The 20,360-nt window shown below is 40.3% G+C and overlaps 1 protein-coding gene across 4 annotated transcripts in view; it reads right to left on the bottom strand.

The window, feature by feature from the left end:
- The window catches only part of FNIP2 (folliculin interacting protein 2), a 115,524-nt gene extending 107,066 nt beyond the window's left edge, over positions 1–8,458 (bottom strand). For 3 of the 4 annotated variants that reach the window (XM_081077169.1, XM_081077172.1, XM_081077175.1), the window contains exon 1: positions 8,310–8,458. In XM_081077169.1, coding sequence (XP_080933295.1) covers positions 8,310–8,422 — 113 coding nt within the window. In that variant the 5' untranslated portion in view covers positions 8,423–8,458. Of the gene's footprint in view, positions 1–7,545; positions 7,657–8,309 lie in introns of those variants that run through there. The other variant, XM_081077171.1, reaches the window with a different exon arrangement.
- Between the last annotated feature and the right edge of the window lie 11,902 nt (positions 8,459–20,360).

Below are 20,360 nucleotides of genomic sequence, written 5' to 3'. Positions count from 1 at the left end.
ATGTTTCATGAATGAAATATTAAAACACACTCACAGACCTTTTGGTCAGAATAGGCCACAAATAAATAAATTTAAACAAGTAACTGACCATTAAACCTTGGCAATGCTGCATTTAGCATCACAGGGTCTTTAGTATACCTAAATCAAAGAAAAGCAGATACTTTTTTTTTTAAAGTTTCATGTGTACAAAACAATCTAATAGACATTTACACCCCTCACAAAGTGATAATCACCCTCCCCAAACAGACACTTCTAAAGTTGGTTATATTTCTTAAGTTGTGTTAAATTGTCACGTAAATTCATGTACATGTTCAATTTCTGCTGACATCCACATACACAATATAACCTAAGGTACATTCAAATAAGTAGACCATCAATTTTCCTAGAAAAATATTTCCATCAAAAATACACAGAATTAAGGTTGTCAACATATGCTGCATAAATTATTAACGTTCAACATGCAACTATCCTTTCTGGGAACTAGACTGAGGGCCTCACCAGATACATAGGTTCTCAGTCTGTCCCCCACAGCTTTTGGGGGATGAATTTCCCCTGCCCCAATGACCACTCTCACTTAGACATCCTTCATGAATAGGTGATCAGTTTCAATTAGATATCAGGGGATAATCAAACACCAACGATAATTTATTGAAAGATGTAGTATATCAAATACAGAAATGCTTATTTATGATTAAAAAGTTTTAGATGTGGTGATAAAATCATCTTCAGAAAGCAGTATATGTATCTCTTTATAACACTATGCTGAGCATTTATTCTAGAGCACAATCTACAAATTAAGCAAGATTCAGGGACACATAACTAGAAAAATATTCTTAATATGTAAAGGCATGGAAGGCATACAGTTAAAGGGAGAGGAATATGATAACCAGGGCTCCAGACTTCAGCTAATACTAAAATCTGATGTAACGTACAGAGCAAACTCTGCTATGCAACACTTAGCTGCAGCATTACAGCATTAATGGCTGCATTTATTGCACTTAATATACTGTATTATTTTGGCACTAACAGAAAATGCAATAAGAAAAAAAATATGTAGTATGATGTGTGAGAAGGCACATTGTCCTTTTCCAGAAGTCCATTATGAAGGCAGCTGGACAGATTCTGGCTGAACACAAGTGGGATGCCAGCCCATCTCCTTCCATCCCCATCCCACCCTCCCCTTCAAGCCCTGGTTACAAAAGTGCCTGTGTGGCCCTGAGAAGTGAGTCATGGATGTTCCATTTGCAGATGGGGTGGAGTTGAGGGAAATCACTATTTCATGCCCAGTTAGCTGGAAAAGTCCATCCTGTTTTTCCTCTTTTACATAATAATCATTTTTCACAAACCTGAGATAAAGAACGCTTGGAAAGTAGGATCTCACCTAGTAGTATTTCAGGACTGTTACACACAAAGGAAAAGAATGACTTGTACAGCCAAGGACATGATCTCATAGTGCAAGCCTAATAATTCACACTAGGCAAGGGACTTGTACAATCAGGATAAAACATTTGTTCCTTTTCACCCACACCAAGAAAAACAGTGGCTGGAGAAATAGGCACAGGACCAGTTCCCAAATCAGATTCACCCACCAGGAGTTCACACTGACAGCTGAAGACTTTCCTGAGTTGCAAAGACAATCTTTTACAACTTCCTTTGCCAAAGAAACACAACAGCAAAGTGGTTTCCTTAAACTGACCTCACAAGCAAACCATGAGACACACAACCTAAAGCCACAACAAAAGCCAATGCTCTCTTTAGAGCTACGCTCTGCGCAATACAAGACCACATGCTTGGACCATCTCTCAAGACCCCCTATGAAGTCAAATGACAATGTGTAAAATGACCAATTCATACTTCAAAACATAAAATTGTAACACATATCTTAGCTTTAAACACATCGAATCCAAACCCCTTAACTTATCCAAGTTTTCCAAAATCTAAAAGGTGGTGTCGCTTTTCTCTAAACACATTTGAAATAAATCTTAATTAGATCTTTCTCCATCACCAGCTCGAGACCTGGTGAGGGTGACCACCACAGGGCTCTGAGGCTCAGGAGAAGCAGCGACCTACCCGACTAATAAACATTTTGCTCATGTATATTGCCCACAATTATCAATATCACCAATTAAATTGGCCTCCTGAGGTTTATAATGAACTTAGTTTTAAGTACATTAAAATTCACAGCATATTACTTTTAATAACAGGAAATACCAGTTATTTTACCAAAGAGGGAAAATTTTACAGTTTTTATATCAGGTTTCTCCACAAATATTATGCTTACTCCCTTCCTCACAGTGTAAAATACCCCAAAGACTATTTAACATTTGAAATAATTTAAATAAAAAAAGTAACACAAATTCATTAGAGCAAAATCCAAAATACCAACAAAAAATAAAACACAAAAGAGTGAAAAAACCTTTCACCTGCCCTTTGACAACCACTGTTAATATGCTGGTGTAGTGTTCCTAACCCTCCACACTGCATAATGTTACACATTTCGAGTTTTAAAATGTTGCTCACATCAGTTTATATCTCGTTTTCACTTTTTCTATTGAGAATGCATTTCTGTGTGTGTGCATATATACACATATATATGTGTGTGTATGTATATGTGCATGGGTATATGTATATACGAGGTGTGATCACAAAATGCGGTGAATGTTTACGTTAAAAAAAAAAGTATTATAGTTAAAGACACATTGCCATTAAACCCCCTCAAAATGCTTCCCCCTCGCTTCGAACACACTTACGTATGCCATCGTCCTTGCCACTTCCTGAAGCAGTTCTGGAAGGCCTCTTTCGTAAGTGTCTTTAGTTGGGCTGTCCTGGCTGCCTCAATGTCCTGAATTGATTCAAAACGTCTACCTTTCATGGTCATTTTGACTTTGGGGAAGAGCCAGAGGTCACACAGGACCACGTCATGGTCACTACAGCATCACCATAAACTAATTTTAACATTTTGTGTGTCTCTTTAGCACTTTTTTTGCAGTTTGAATCAAAATTTCATTGATTATACGTGATCCTTGATTTACGGCGCACTTTAAAACACACCTTCTCTCAACCGTAGCTCACACCTGACTGTCTGCACTGAACAAGTTGAAACTTGTCACACACTGTTACTAATGTTCAACGTGCCGCTTTCTGTATTGAAGATCCTGCCTTTCTGTTGGATGGCACTCGGCAGCAGCATTCACGGTATTTTTTTTATCACATCTCATATATATGTATATTTATATATACGTACATATATATTTATATATAAAATATACATTTACATATATATATAAAACTATATATAAAATAATGATGACTGCTGCAGAGTATCATCCATTATACGGCTATACCTTTTTATTTTATTTTAACAAATTTCCCTTTGGCTAAATAAGACTGCATTCTTGATAAGAAAAACTTGCAAATAATTCTAAATACAAATACACCAGACTCCTAAGAATATTTCTGAACTCCCGGTGACCTCCATCCACATCTGAGTTACTGCCTGCTATATGTCTTTAACACTCCTCTGAAAAGTTGGGGTCTCTGTTTCATCAACAACATCAAGGTAAAAAAATAAGTAAATAAAAGCATGTCACTTCAGTTCTGTCTCAAGTCTCCCACCTATAGAAAGAAAATGGTCTCTGAAAAATGGTTCAATTCTAGTAAAGCCTCAATATGAATACTGAATTCCATGATTTAAAAGGCTCTTGGTAATACTTAAATCATTTTGTATTGCATTTTATTCTTTTCCAAGATTTCCAAACTCATCATCTTACCTCCTCACCACAACCCTATTACATAGGTGCTATTTCTTGACAAATGACTAAACAGAGGACGAGAGAAATGAAGAGACTTGTTTGCTCTCACATGATGCGTGAGGCCCCACTACATCAATGGTCTCCTCAATTTGTCTCCCAAGTGCTTTTAACAGAACACACTGCATTAGATGGAACAATCCCTTTCGTACCTCTGCCAAAAATATCTAATAAACCCCCATGGTATATGGCTCGTTTCAGGACAAGGAGATATGACGTAATGAGTGTGCCAATAAAACCAAAACAACAGGCAAGGAAACTTCCAGGAAGACTTTTAGAAAGCGGTAAAAAGAAATCAAACCTGCTATTTATGTGTCACTCACCTTATGTTATAGGCATTAAAAATATGAGCCTAGTGCAACTAAACTGTATTTTTTCCAGAATATTCTCTACCCTACTTCAGAAAAATCTCATTAGAAATGCCTGTATCCTGGGAGCTGGAAGTGCGTCTGTGTAATTTCCCTCTGTGTGAGGGAAGAATAAGTCCTGGTCCTGGCCTCAGTCACAGCAAGGATGAGAATGGTGAGTTCTTAATGCTGTACCTAATGTAAAGATTTACTTTTTCGGTGTTTGAATTATCTTCTTGCTATGGTTTCCAATGTGTTATTCGCTGTTTATTCATCTTGGTGTAAAATCTGTTTTCCTTTAGATTGTAAACTCCAGTAGGTGGGAACAAGGGTATCCTACCTTGAATTATACAACTGGAGCACAAAGCCACAAGCACACGGGCATCAGATGCTATTTGATAATGGCGATAAGTAGATTAGATTATATTTATACTAACCTGGTAACAGATTATTTAAAGTTGTTCTAACAGAGCAATGTGGATTAGCACTAACTGGGCCATTCAGGACTGCAGGGGAGGAGGAAAGGGGGCTCCTCTTTCCATCATTTACACAGCCAGCTGCCAAGCAGCTGAAATACTTTCCTTTACTCCTCATATCCCAGGTGATATATATGCTTACTCACTTCATCTAGCTGATCCAAAATAAAACATTTGATAACTCACGATCTTTTTGACCTTCCTGTTGCATATATATTTTAGGTGGAAACAAGTCTACTAATTTACCAGAGACATTGAAAAAACACCTTAAAATAAAACTTCAAAGTTGAACCAAACATGCATTTCACTGGGCATATCTTGGCTTTTAAAAATTTCTAAATGAACATGCTGACTTTAAATCCAAGGTAACCAAGAACCCAACTCTACTTCTAACTTGAGCTACTAAACACATTATTTTTGTTCTAATTTATCTTTGTGGAACAAAGAGTTATTCAAATATATATTTATGTATCACTTAATTAAAAGTGAAAGTATTTTGAAGACCTGCAAATAAGAGAATTCTCTCAAATTTCAAGACCACAATGCAATTTCATAATTTTACACAGAGCTTACAATTCACAAATACCATAATTATATAGTGTTCTTAACTACTTCTCCCAAACATGTAAATTCAATCTCTTTTGATTCCTTTTCTGTTTTCCTAGCAACCTCTCTCCTGAAAGCTATGAAAAGGGCTCTTTGTCAAGATCCTAAAAGAAATACACTTAAGAAGGAATCTTGACTGTGATGGTTTTCTCTTTTTAGATGGAATGCCAGAAAACATGAAGATCTGAAAGTGATCTGTGATATAAGCTAGTGATATTGAAAAACACATTTCTCTAATCAGCTACAGTATGTGAAACCTAAAGGAATGAGAGAACAGTAAGAAACCCGGGACAGTGACTAGGCCATGCCCAAGAGTGACCGGAGGAACATCTCGGGCAAAACTTGATGAAGGGCAGAACTCCAGAGATGTGGAGAAAAGTTTAAAATAACTAGTCCAAGTTCATCACAGAAAGAACATATAAAAGGCTTCTATAAACTCTAAAAGACATTTATGTATATATAATAAATATATATACACACACACGCTCACACACACACACTAAACACATTTATATGTACCTAAAGTTGGATCTTATTTTCACTTAGATTTCCCCCCAAAATATATGGCAATATATGCTACAAAACTGCCTAAAAAGTCCACCTGAATCTCTGAGTCTTTAGGGCACCCTTCATTCTCAAGATCTACAAATTACATCCTGTATTTAAATGGCACTGAAGGACACAAATTCAAATTCATATTAGGAATACTAGATTTTTAATCTGAGGATTTTACCTTAACTTCTCAAAATCTACTCAACGACAAAGTGGGCTCCCAAGGGCAGCTAATGATCTGTCTGAGGCACCCACTTCTCCAAAAAGCATGTGCTAGCTCCTATTTGGTTAAATCTGGATAAGACAGAAACAAGGTCCTAATTTCGTAAGGCAAGAAGGCGAAATTTTCCAGGAGGCTTTCCCAAGGAGGGCTACCCAGCATCTAAGAGGTAAGTGAGGTGAAGACAGCAGGAGGAAAGACTGCTTGGGTGTCCTTGTTGATCTGGTGTGCCCTGGCTGATTTGACCCCATCTTCCTGGGTCTTTACTGACGGAGCTACTTTACTTCTTTTTCCATGGGGACCCCTATCAGGGACCAAGTTGATAGGCTGTCATCACGATAAGATGTTCAACTGAGGTCTCCAATTCTCCCAAAAACATTTACCTCAAAAACTTGTGGAAAATCTTAATCAGGTCAATTAAAAAAACAACAACAAAAAAACACCCCCAAAAAACCAGTCCTTGGCACAATTTTATGTTCTTCATCAGACACCAATGGAAAGTCAGAACACTACACTGAAAAAGCTCCCACCATGCGGGAATCAATTTCCCTAATATGGGCAAGCCCTAAATATAGCCACTTTTTTTGTTGTTCAAAATACACTGAATTAAATTTGTGGACAGAGGAAATAGTGGTGGGCAACTGGGCAGAGAGCACAGGAAACAATGACACTGTAACTCAACTATCTCCACTAGCATTAAAATGGCTTTAAATGCTCTTGACAAATGGCTGCCAAACCAGACACCTGTAACACACATGCCCTTTTCTCTGCAGGCTTTGTTCCCTTGATCAAGTCTGGGTTACTGGGAGGGAAGAGAAGAAATTACACACCCTGGGTCTGAAGTAATTCTACCATTCTGAGAAGCAACACAGCCAGCCAGCATCACTTTTACTCAAAGCTGTAGAAGGAACAGAATTCTGTACTCAAATTATAAAGATTCAGTCAGCCTAAAGGAAACAGGAGAATTTTACTAAGGTAGTTTAAAGTCCTTATAATTCACCTTCCAAACCTCATGTACACACAGACCGTCCCGCAAATATAGAATATTGGTTTTCAATGTTCACATAAATGCAGTGAGGGGCTGTGTGTGTTTTAAATGAATGGATTCGTGAAAGGCAAAAATCCAGAACATAAAACTTAGTCCAAAATTTATTCCAAGTTTCACTTGAAACTTTAAAAAGGTTGACTATACTGGGTCTATACCTGTTTCATACTAAATTGCTTTTTGCAAGATACTTTGGCCAAAAAGCATCTAGCAGAGTTAGAGTTGGAAGTAGATGCTCAATAAAAACTTTGCTGGGGGAAAAAACAACTGTTAAAGGTAAATAAATGAACTTAACTTGTGTGCTGAAAGGCAGTATAAGTCATTTTAAGGCATCTTTTAAAAGTTAGCCCCTGATAGCAAAAGAGCCAAGAGATTTTAAAGACTGGAGTCTGTGGTCACACTACTTGGGTCAAAACGCAGGCTCTGCCACGTACGGCTGTGGATCTTGGGCAAAGTGCTTAACGCTCTCTGTGACTTTAAGTTTTCTCACCTGTAAAATGGGAAACATAACACCGACTTCCCACTGGCTGTTGGTGAAATAAACGAGAAATCGACATAAGTCATTTAAGATCTTAGACGCTCCATAAATGCTCGTAGGTATGATCGTTCCGAGGTGTGTGTTCCGAGTTCGGGTCTATTAAATATATGCATCAGCTTTCTCAAACTGAAATCTCAGCCATTTCATAAAAATCCTTTTACTCCCCCTCTGCACGCATCATGCCGCATCCACCTTTCAGATGCCGTGGAAATTACATACTTTTCATTCATCCGTTTGCGAGCGTGTCACGCAGAGCGAGAAGGAAGGAAGATGCCTTTCTCGTGACTGTTGCTCCTTCCCAACTTCAAAAATACTGTCACGTACACAATAGGTTGGAGCTGCCCTCAAAATGACAGCTACAGCTTGGCAGCGCCCGCAGAGGCGCCCAGGGGAGGGGTCCCCCCCGGTTCCCCGCGAACCCCCCAGCTCCGCCGCCAAGGAGGCGTGCGCCCGAGCAGCCCCAGGAACAACTCTCTGAAACGAGGAAGGAGCCCAGAGCGGTCCGGAAAGACAGCGGGAGGGAGAGAGAAAGGCAAGGAGCCTCCCGGCCACGGGGGCTTCGGGGCCACGCTCGGACCCCGCGCGGCCACGCTGCCCAGCCCCAGGGGCGGGGGCGGGCGGTGGGCTGCGGGGTCCCGGGCGGCCCTCCGCCCTCCGTCCCTGCCCTCCCCCAAGCGGGCACCGCAGCCAACTCGGGTCCCGCGGCGCCCCCTCACCTAAAGGCGGGTCCTTCCTTGGGAGCCCTGCCCTGGGCAGACGCCGCCGCGGAGCCGCCGCCGCCGCCGCTGCCCTTTTTGTTGAAGAGCTTCTGGAGCAGGGTCGGGGCCATGATGCTGCCGCCGCCGCTGCAGCTCCGGCCGCGGCGCTCGGGGGGCCGGCGGCTCAGCGCGCAGCCGGGGGCGACGGGCGCGGCGGCGGGGCCATCGCGGCGGCGGCGGCGGCACGGCCGCTCAGCCTTGCGGGAGCGCGGGCTGCGGCCGAGTGACTGCGGGGCGCCGGGGCCGCCGGCGGCCGGTCATATGACGGAGCCGGGCCGCCGCCGCCACTGCCTCGCGCGCTGACAGTTATCTCCTGCGGGAGGAGCCCGCAGCCCCACGGCGGCGGCCGCGGCGGCGGCGGCGGGGGCGGCGGCGCGGGAGGAGCGCGGCTACCCCGGCGGCGGCCATTGGCCCGGCGGCTGCCCGCCCCGGGCTCACGTAACCCGGGCGGGAGGCGCGGCCCGGATCGGGCGGCCCCGCGCTCCTGGCACGCGGGGGGCGGGGGAGGATGAAGCTCTTAAAGGGACCGGAGGGGCGGGGGCGGGGGCGGGGGCGGGCGTCGAGCGGCCGGGGCGCGCGGCAACGGGGGCGCAGTTCCCAGGTGGCTTCCTACTTTGGAAGCAAGGAGAGCGCAGCCCGGCGGATCTTTGTTCTTTGGAGACAAAGCCCCTGAACTTGAGTCCTCGCTTTGTGCAGGTGCAAGGGCTCCTTTATAGAAAGCGTGTGTTGGGGGAAAGGGTTTAGAACACGAGGTTGCTGTTTCACTTGGACTATTTGAATCTCACAACACCCAAGGTGTTGGCATGTTTTTACCAGATTGCATTCGATTTCTCCGTTTTTAACTTTTTATTGGAACCTTCTGCTCTGTTTGGCATCTTAGGCCACCAGACCATAGTTACACAAAAAGTTGCACGTGAAAGTGAACCCATGGAATTCACTACATAGATTTAGAGACTTCAGCTGTTTTATAACAAGGGAACGCGTTCCCAGTACAGACTTAACAATCAAGGCACATAATAACCTGTCATCGATGGCAGATATTATTAGATTTGGGGTAGGGAGAAGTTATTGTATTTGAGTATATTTGAGTTCATTTTAATTCCCAGCCCCATCCAGTCTCCATGAGAGCTTCAACCGCGGTGCAGAACTGTCCTAGCAGTCTGTGATGGTCACGACCTTACCAGACTCAAAAGCAGCTTCTTAGTTTACGTTACAACCTTAGCTCTCCAGCTTTTCTGATTATGGATAATAGAGGTAAAGTTCATAAGATTCCGGACCCTGCCTCTCCTGGCTCCTTCTTCATGAGCAGTGAACAGTTTCCCCCCTGGATTCTCTTAGACTTTTTCAGAGGAGGGCTCGTGGGACTCAAAGAGGCAAGTGTATTCCTTAGGTATAAGTAATCCAAAACATCTCTTCTGGGCCCATTTTAATTTGCATTATCAATTTTTACTGTGTGTGTGGGTTTCCGGCTATGGTAGGAAACTAGCTGTGAGTGGTGATGTGCTGAAATTTCACAAAGGTAAGGGAAAGATGATAGAAATTGAAACTCACTTTTTTCCTTCAGATTTTTACTGTTAAAATAGTGGGTTAAGTACTCATGCTGGTGAGCAACCATCCTTGTACACGACGGAGTGTACACAGAACCCCGATTTGCAACTTGGTTGTTTCTGTTTACTGGGAGTGTCTACCTCACAGCACTGCGAGTATTGGCCAGTATCCTGTAAAGATGCCATTGGTCTCATCTGTTGACTTGATTAAGACACAGCCCCAGGTTATATTATGGCCCAGCAACATGCCACCCTCCGGTACCCCATCCTTGGATTATACAAATAAAATCAATGCCCTTTATTTTTCAAATGAAAAGCTGCATGTTTTTGATGTGCCTAGCAGCTTTTGGAACTGCACACTGAGAGGATTTTGGCATGATGTCCCTTGTCCCTCACCTCCAAGGGCTGTTTCAGCTCCAGTTCAGTCCAAGTGTGCAGGGTCATCCAAAAGAGGCAATTGAAAAAGACAGCCTGCCCCAGCCATCATCCTCAATTTTGGTCCTGACTGGGCAACAATAAAAGGAGAACTTATTTGAAATGATTAAGAACAGACTTCAGTTAGGGGAGAAAAAGGGTCAAGGAGCTCAAAGGGTCCCCCTCTCTCCCTTTTCTTCCTTTGGTTCCTCTCAACACTACATTCTTTCTCATCCTGGTTCTGGCCACACCTGTCATTTGGGATTTTAAAGGTGTACAAAAATCCTAACTACCAAGGTTCTGGGAGACAGCTCTAGACAGTTCTCCTATCCCATTCTCATCATTTCTTTTCTTGGTGGTTCAAAGCCTCTTCAAACCCACATTTTTTGCCTGTCATCCATTGGTTACTGCCCCATCTCTTACGCTTGTCAGAGTCCCAAGTCTCCAGCACTGGTTGTGTGTGTGGTTCACATCTCCCAGCGCCATCCATCTCATTCACCTCATCCCACTCACTAAGTCTCAGAAAAAAAATCAGCTGGCTGCTCCTGTATGCAGCTGTCAAGAGGGGGAGGGGATGAACCAATATCCTGAATTCCTTGAGATGACAAAGGAACTCTAAGATGAGAGGGGGGGAATTGTAAAAGGGCTGACTTATCCTATTCCATTCTGCGTCCTAGTGACAGCTCTCTCCAATTAATTAGTGTGTGTTCTGTCAGTTACTTTAGGAGTTTTGCTTCTACAATTAGACTGCCATGGATACTGCAGCCTATCTAATAACTGTTACCCCCTTCTTCCTAACAGAATCTCAGTTTTGTTCCAGTGTCCATCCCTCACTTAGGCCAAGGTCCTTCAGGGTAAACTGACATTATCCCCAATCTTAGTCTTAATGATCTAAGCATAATCCCATTCCTTTTGCAAGGTATTAGTTTAGGAATGAGCATGTGAAATGATTCTAGCCAAGGAGGCAAGAGGGAAAGGAGCTGAAGGAGGAGTGATACTGGGGAAAGTTGCTTCACTTAGTAGAGACCTATAAAGAGAGATGTGGGGGTTGGGTTTTTTTTTTTTCTCCTTCCTTTGGAGGTTGTATGTCTACATGTAATGCTACAACTATCTTGCTACTTACTAGCCTGAGCATGAAACCAGGGCTGCAGATGGCAGAGCAAGAGAGGTGGAAGCAAGCTGTGTCCTGGATAACATTATTGAGCCACAACCCCTTTACCTTAAACTGACTTTCCCTGACTCGATGAGATGATATTTCTATTATCTGAAGCTAAAAGCAGTCTATAAGAGAGGGTCTTGTTTTCTGTCCTTGATGGCTTGTATGTGAAATAAGCCCTGCCTGTTTAACCCTCAGTATACCACGGAGAACAGTCATGACCAATGGACCTGCTCTATGGTTTCATATTTTTAAGTCATTTTGCAAATCATTTACAAGAAGCAAGAATAAAGAAATAGTGAAAATAATTTTTAATAAATTTTATCAAATATTTAAACGTAGCAAACTCAGTTTTTTTGTTCTATATTTTCCTATATTTGAAGGAAAATAACCCTAATACGTCATGTCCTTTGAATACAACTATTGATCAATCAAATATACAAACCAGGAACACAATCATCCTATAAACACTGACCTAGATTTCACATACATCTCTAATGGTTTTAGCTTATTATCATTTTTGTTTCTCCTTGCACTTGAATCAACAAAAAAGCAAAACTTCTGAAAACTTTGATGGCCTGTAATTTTGTTGAATAGAGGATAAGCCATCTTCTTTACTTAGCCACAAAACAATTTCATTTTTAGATTTATAAACACCAATTAGAATTAGCAATTCAAACACATTATACACCTCAAACTTACACAATGTTAAATGTCAATTATATCTCAAAAAATCTGGGGGCGGGGAGGATTAGCAATTCAGTGAAGTTTTCATCTCGACCTTATGCATTTCCTTCCAGTCCACTTTGTATATACATTGCCTTTAGTCCTTGTTGACTTACAAGATATAGCAAGTACATTTTAATGCGAAACATCCTAAGAAATGGCAGAATATATCACACTTTTTTTTTTTTTAAGGAGGGCACAGCTCACAGTGGCCCATGTAGGGATGGAACGGGCAACCTTGGTGTTCTGAGCACCACACTCTATCTAACTGAGCTAACTGGTCACCCCCACACATCTTTGTAAGATAGTTCACATTCTTGTTGCAAAATATTGAATAATTAAGTCATTCTTGTTGAATGGCTAACTGGTTAAGAAAGCCACATTTCCTTGTTATTTTTAGATACATATTGTTGAATCATTGATTCCTGAGTTTGAGAAAATTTATCCAGGGTATCATCATCTAATGACTCATCGTCTGCAGTTTCACTTGTATGATAAATTTCATTGTCATCATTAATATCTGGAGTGCTTCCGTCTGTCTTTTTGCATTTATCTTCTGATGTTTCTATTACTTTTGAAGTGTTTTCCTCTATTAATTTTTTTCTTTGCCATTATGGGAAGAAAATGAAATTTCTGAATTCCCATCAGTAATTAATGAAAGCTTAAAAAAAAAAAAAACTACACGAAGATAATGTCTCCTTATATACCTTTTTAAAAGATGATACAGTGCTTTGGGCAATACAATAAGGTAACAGAAGGATGATGTAATAGTGATGATTTATTTTACTATTGAAATCAACATTCCAGGCAATTCTGAATTCTTTTGTTTTCTTATTATTTTTGTCTTTTCTAGCATAGTTGGGAATAGTTTTTGAATAATGTTGAAATAATTCCTAGGATGATAACATGGCAAAATGCTTAAAGCTAGAGGAAATTGTGACCACTAAACTCATTAATTATGAAAGGGTCCAATGGGCCCATGTGGTAATTGTAAGATAGAATGAGTTTTATTACATGTTTTTTTAACGTGCAGGTACTTTTTGTTCTTTGAAAAAAATAAAAGTCCAAGAAAGAATAAAAGTCATGAAACATCTACCTTTATAAATAGTTAGAACCTCTTAAATTCAAAATCTAAAATTGGATCCAATGGATTCTGATGGTACAAGGGTTAATCTACTATAAATTCATTCTCTGATATGTCAACCTAACTCAATCCACTTGATCATCTCACCATAGTAATCAGTGACCTCCATGATGTTGAAATCAAGGGATATTTTTTTCTGTCTTTGCAAGCAATACAATTGACCACTTCCTCCTTTTTGAAAGCCTCCTTCTTTGGTTACGACAGGGGTGTCCAAACTTTTTTCAACATTTTTTACCAAGGGCCATATGCGGTAAAATACACAAACAGCCAGGCCACTCACTGGAGGTGAAGTACACATTGCGTCACCTGGTTTATTTAAGTAAACTAAATATATTTTTGGAATTTGCTGCGGGCCAATTAAAAATGGATTGCAGGCCGCAGTTGGCCTGCGGGCCGCAGTTTGGACATCCCTGGGTTACGAAGACCTCTTCTAGTTTTAACAACTAACTAGGTACTCCTTCAGTCTCCTCTAGAGGTTCTTCCTCTCCCCAGCCTTTAAAATATGAAATTCCTTAGGGTCTCTCTTCTCCTTGCTCCTCCACTCTTCTCATCCATACTCTCCCACTCCCTAGACAAACCAGTCCATTCCTGTGACCTTAATGCCATCTACATGTTGATGACACTAGCCTTTTACCTCTGAACCTGATCTCTCTTCTAGATTTTTATAACCAGCTATCTGATGTGTCCAGTTGGATATCTTTCAAGCATCCCGCAATGAATTCTTGATCTTTGCTTGTTCCAAATCCTGCTTCTCTTGTCATCTTCCCCAACTCAGTAAAAAATGTCTCCCTCTACACGTTTGTTTAAAACAAAAACAAACCTAGGAAGCATTCTGGACCCTTTGCTTCCTATCACCATTCAAAATATTTCTCACATCCATTTATCTCCCTATCCATTGCTACCCCCTTAGTCCAGGCAATCATTATCTCCTGCCTGGATTTCTGCAATAGTCGTAATTGGTTACTTTCTTGCCCCATATCCAATCTATTCTATGTGCAGCTGCCACTGGAATAATTTTAAAATGTAAATTGCTTCATGTCACTTCCTTGGTGAAAACTTTTTAGTGGCTTCCCATTGTACTTAGTAAAATCCAAAACTCCTAGTATGGCTTACAAAGTTCTATATGATTAGATCCCTCGCTCCCTCTCCAAACTCATCTCATCTCATCCTCCCACTCACTTGCTATCTTCCAATCATGCTAGTGTGTTTTCATTTCTTCTACCTGGACTCCAATGCCAGGAATATTCCCACCCCACTCTACAACTCTTTGTCTGATTGACTCCTACTTATCTTTCAGTTTTCAATTTAATGTCACTTACACATTGACTGCCTGACTCTTTCAATTTCCATTCTTAAATAAAGACCCTACCTCCCTCCAGTGTTTGTTACAGCACCATTTTCTATTCTTTTAAAGCACTTATTATAACTCACAATTAACCAAAAAATAAATACATAACACCTTTGTCTCCTACTTGACATATACACTCCTTTAGGTGAGAGACTATGTCTGTCTTGTTGATTGATATGCCTGGCTCGTGGTACCTTCTTCAATGTGTATTTATTGAGTGAATGAGTCAATGAACAAATGAAGTTCACAGTCCCTACTGCATGTAAACTCTAGAACCTCACAAAACAATTCTCTGTAGTAATCGCTAGATAAGGAAGACTTCCCGAACTTTTCCCACTTACTTACTTTGGAAGAAAGAGGCGGTCACAGATAGCCAGTTATAAGTCCCCGTTAGGAAACTGATCCTACATGGGGCTCAGACTTTTGTTCCTAAGTTCCTGGCTTATGCTTGAAACCCTTTTGCCTGAGCATCACCCAGCTAGTTCTGCAATCCTGCTCTAGGTATGAATTTTGTCTTTCCGAATCACCTCACATTTAATAGTGCCATCTGCTTTTTCTCTCAACCCCTTACACCAAATCCCCTTCCTGAGATAAAGCAGACTGTATAAGTTAGGATGCCTCTTGCTGCAAATGAGAAAAGCTCCAACCCAAATTGGCTTAATAAACAGGTACTTTCCCTCATAAAACAGAAGATCCAAAGGTAGGACAGGGTCCAAGCATTGTATGTCCGATCTGATTCTACTTCTCTTAGTTTCTCCTGGCTCTGCTTTCCTCTATGTGTGGGATTCTTCAGGCTGGTAGCAAGATGGTCTCCACAGTCCTGGGGAATATGCGCAGATGCAACAATGTCCAACAGAAGAGGGGGTGGTCTCTTCTCATGTGTCTGATTTGCTCAGAGCTCTGCAGCTTTTAATTGCTGGCAAGCAAAATATGGTGCTACCATGATTGCCTCTGACCAATGAAAATATTCCCTGAATCACATGGGGGAGGGGTCATCACCAGAACAAAAGTGAAGCTCTCATACACAGAAGAGGGGAGTGGGGCAAACAACTGTTGGGCAAACAACCAAGAAAATCTGCCACATATACTTTAATTTATAAATTATAAAATGCCAACAGCTATATTTTTGTAAGTGTTTTTCAAGAACCCACTATACCATGACTCTGGATTCTATCTTAAACTAGGAAGTGACAGTGGATTATAGATTTTTGTATCTCCAACTCTATTCATGGATTCTCCGAGACAGTAAGTATTGGATACATGTGTTTTTTTTTAAACAAATTAATGTAAAAATATTGATATGATACTGTTCCTTCTCATTTTAAAAAATTGCCCATAAGACACTTCCTTCTTCCAAACTTTTATAAATAGTTGCCTTTCAGGTTATGATTCAGGAAATATTTTACCTATTTATTAATGCCTCTGAGGTGTGTAACTTTGGTCTAGCTACACAATAAAAGCTTGTTCAATTAATGTTCATATTTCAGACTCTATGGACTTTATTTCACCTCCATAGGTAAGATATTGGGATAGATACAAAAACTCTCCCACACGCTCATTCATACTCAGACAGTAGTGATTAACTGTGCAGAAAACTTAGAAAATGCAGAGAAGTACATAATAATGTGTCCATTCTGCAACCTGGGTAGAGAGGAGTAGCTACAGTTAACATGTTTCCTCCCTTTTTCTTTCTTTTTTATTCATTTGTTTATTTGACAGGGATTTTTATTTTGGGGTCTGATGAATCCCTAGGTCAATAGTTCAACGAACATTATAGCTTGTTGTTCTGAAATCATTAATTCTACATCAATTCAGCGTTCACACATTTAGTCAGTAGTGATCCAGTATTCCAATACCACTGTGTTCTAGCCAGTGACGCTTAAGTGTTTGTTGCACAAGAGTTGTTTTGGTATTTAAAATTGTGATTTGTCTACAAGAATTCCTGATCCTGCCCCCCCACTCCTCCAAATCCCACTAAAATGACAGCAAAGGAATGAAAAAGGCATTAACCTACAAGAAACAAAGATAAAGAGAGGGTGAGACTTCTCTCCCCCTGATTAGAGATTTCAACAAGTGTCTGGCCAAGGACAAGTGTTTGGAAGATGGAACATGGATGAAGGAATAGTAATTAATTGAGCAGAGAGGAAGAGTTCAAAACCCAGGAATGAAGATTAAGGCCCATTCCCCTCAAAGACTCTGTAAAGCTTCAACAATTGGGGGGTGCCAGCACTGACAGGGAGGGCAGGTGCTGGCTCAAAATATGAGGAATTGGTGAAAGTCTACATGTGAAATAGTTAGACTCCAGGTTCCTTTCTACACTTACCCTGCCCAGCCCGGCAACTATTGGTCAGCGGACTAAAAGAAGGGGTCGAATGAATGCTTGGCTCCCATAGAAACAGAATGGCCACTGAGGAAAGTTCTCCAGACATCTGCAATTGGAAGAGCCCAGGAAAAAGCTTGTTCATTACTAGAGCTTCTACTCATGAATTTCACAAATCAGTACCCCACACAAAGAATGTCTAACAAAACATTAAAATGTTTAGAATCTCATTCTTAAATATGAAGGGCAATCCAAGAATCACTAAACATTTGATGAACACCTCCTACACTGTAAGGAAAATACACCAAGAAGTGAAAGGCATGTGGAGGGAACTGAGTCAATGCAAGGAGAAAGGAACTTCAACAACCTAGAACGGAAAAATATCACCAGAGACACTAAAGAAGCTGTAGCTATAAAACAAAAACGAGAAGCAACAAAAATGGAAAACACAACAAGAAAGAGTGCCTGAAAATTAAATGTAGGGTGATATAAATTAAATATTCCAAAAAAACCCTGAAGGATAAAGTTGGGAAAGATGGAAAATAGAAGAGGAATGATGAGAACATTAGAGAATCCATGCGGTGACTTACTGTTAGGAGTTTCAGGAAAGGAGATCAGAGAACACAGAGAGGAGAAAATCATGAAAGAAACAACAGAAGTGAAATATCCACAACTGCAGGACAGGATAGGACCCACCTAATCCTATACATTAAAAACAACAACAACAACACACCACTTCAAGACATATCATTGTTAAATTTGAGAACATCTTGAATAAGGAAAAAAATTCCCACACCTTTTAGAAGGAAAAAGCTGATCACAAAAAATGCAGAAGGACTCAGAAGAGCATCAGAGTTGTTAGCAGCCATTCTTGATGGCAGAAGACAATGAACACTATCGTGAAAGCTCAGAGAGAGAATCATTTTCAGCCTAGAATCCTTTACCAAACTAAATGATAACTCAAGTAATGTAGAACATACACATTTGCAGATATACGAGTACTCAAACATTATACCTCCATTCTTTCTTAGGAAGCTGGAAGCTGTCCTTTAGCTAAACAGGGGAACTAAGACAAGAAAATGGAAGAGATAGGAGAGAAAATTATGCAAAGAAAAGGAGCAAGGAAAATGGTAATGGGGCAGGGAGGGATGTCCCAGGACTTCTAGACAACAGCAAGGCCAGAGAAGATAAGGAAGAAGTCTCCAGCCACAGCTCAGAAAAATGGAAGACAAATGTTTGAGCATAAAGAATACATTATTCATAAGCATATGGCGCGAGACGTTGGGACATTGGGGAAAAATTAACAATCGGTAAATGGAAAACAAAACAAATGATAAAATGAGGCAATTATTAACTTCAGAGAAAAAGAAAGCTTGGACAGGAAAAGAGGTGTGGCTGCAATGTAGTACTTGGCTCGGTGAACAATATTTATACGGTCTCAATAAGTAACACTGACTATTGATTTAACAAAAAATTACATATAACTGTAATGGGGGATGGAAGAGTAAAGTAGAGCTGAGGTAGGGAAACAATATTCTAGTATTTATTCACAATGGCAGGAAGTCAATAGACAAGGATGAATAAAGGCAGATCAAGAAATAGTGATATAAGCGCATCATTTTCAAAGATATGGAAGAAAATATCAGTGAAACCAGTTGGAGAAGTTGAGGGTGGTAAGCTGTAGGGCTAGGACGGAGTGTGGTGAAGGGGGTAAGAAACTGCTAGTTTTTAATTATAAACCTTTTAGTACTATTTTACTTTTTAAAATGACACGTGTCTATGTGGGTTTTCCACTGATAATAGTTTACCTTCAAATAGTCTCACCTGTGGACATTGTTAAAAGTCTTATTTCTGGGCCTGATCCTGTGAGATTGCAATCCAGTAAGCCTGCAGTGGGACTCAGGAATCTTAACTTTTCACTAGAACTTCCAGAAATTTGGGTGCTGATAGATCATGGATGATACTTTGAGAAACATCACTCAGATGCCCTGAAATTAAACACAAAGTGTTATAAGAGTGGGCATTTATTTGGAAGAGAGTGAATAATTTTCAGATTCTCTTTGATGCCCCAAACCCAAAGAAGTTTAAAAACTGTTATCTTATGTCTGCCTCTCTTTCTGCCTTCCTCCCTTCCTTCCAAGAATAACTGAGATTACATTAACTATTACATTTAAGGTCAAAAGCAGAGCTAATGAGTGTTGCCGTGGGTTAAACACTTTGGAAAACCCCTTAGTACTATAGTATAGACTAGGCAGCGCAGGCCAAATCTGTGGTCCATTGCTTAGTATATTACCAAGGTGAATACCCGTGCATTACGACTACGATGTATCAATATAAACACAATGGCTTGAAAAAGTTAATGTGAATCCACTGGCATCTACCGGTGATGCTGACCTAGCCTATGGTTAAATTTTATTCCGTTAAAAAAAACCCAAAACACTCGTATGTGGTCATTCAGCAATATCTTTAATAGTGGAAGCGTTGTCACCGAAACAGTGCTCGACTACAGCTAGAAAATTTAACGCAGGTATGTTGACAGTCTCGTACTTTTACTCAACATTTTAGTAACTTTATGGGGCAAGCCAGCCTTTCTCACTTATTTAACCTTTCGACTTTTTAAAAATTGTGCTTATAAAACATAAGAGGAGCTCATGAGTTGTGATTTGATTAAACTAGACAGCAAAATGTGATTTCAGATTAATGGTGGGAAGAAATTAAATTTTGATTCATGTTTTTCTTTAAACCTTATGCGTTAAGAAGTTAGAAAAATTACCTTTTATTTTAGTGACTGTAAAAAGTATAAAACATTTTAAAAGATATATCAGATAGACCAGTAGCTAACATGTTAATATTTGTTGAATGAATACTAATATATAGATAACATGGTGATTATTAGTTATTTAAGCTGAATGTGAATCAATTTGCATATCAAATGTCCTTTACTCATATACCAAATAATTTCTGATATTCTTAGGCTTGGCACACCATGTCTTAAAAATAATAGCAAGTCAAGCGAAATAAGTCAGACAGAAAAAGCAGAGAACCCTATGATTTCACTGATATGTGGTATATAAACCAAAAACAACAAAAGAACAAGACAAACAAATGAGAAACAAAAACTCATAGACACAGACAATAGTTTAGTGGTTACCAGAGGGAAAGGGGGTTGGGGGTGGGAGATGAGGGTAAGGGGGATTAAATATATGGTGATGGAAGGAGAACTGACTCTGGGTGGTGAACACACAATGGGATTTATAGATGATGCAATACAGAATTGTACACCTGAAATTATGTAATTTCATTAACAATTGTCACCCCAATAAATAAAAAATAATAAGAAAAATAATAATAGCA

The sequence above is a fragment of the Rhinolophus hipposideros genome (genome assembly GCF_964194185.1).
Source record: "Rhinolophus hipposideros genome assembly, chromosome: 16".
Classification (NCBI taxonomy): Eukaryota; Metazoa; Chordata; class Mammalia; order Chiroptera; family Rhinolophidae; genus Rhinolophus; species Rhinolophus hipposideros.
Note: the sequence above shows the minus strand (reverse complement) of the source record. Positions and strands in the feature narration are given on the sequence as shown.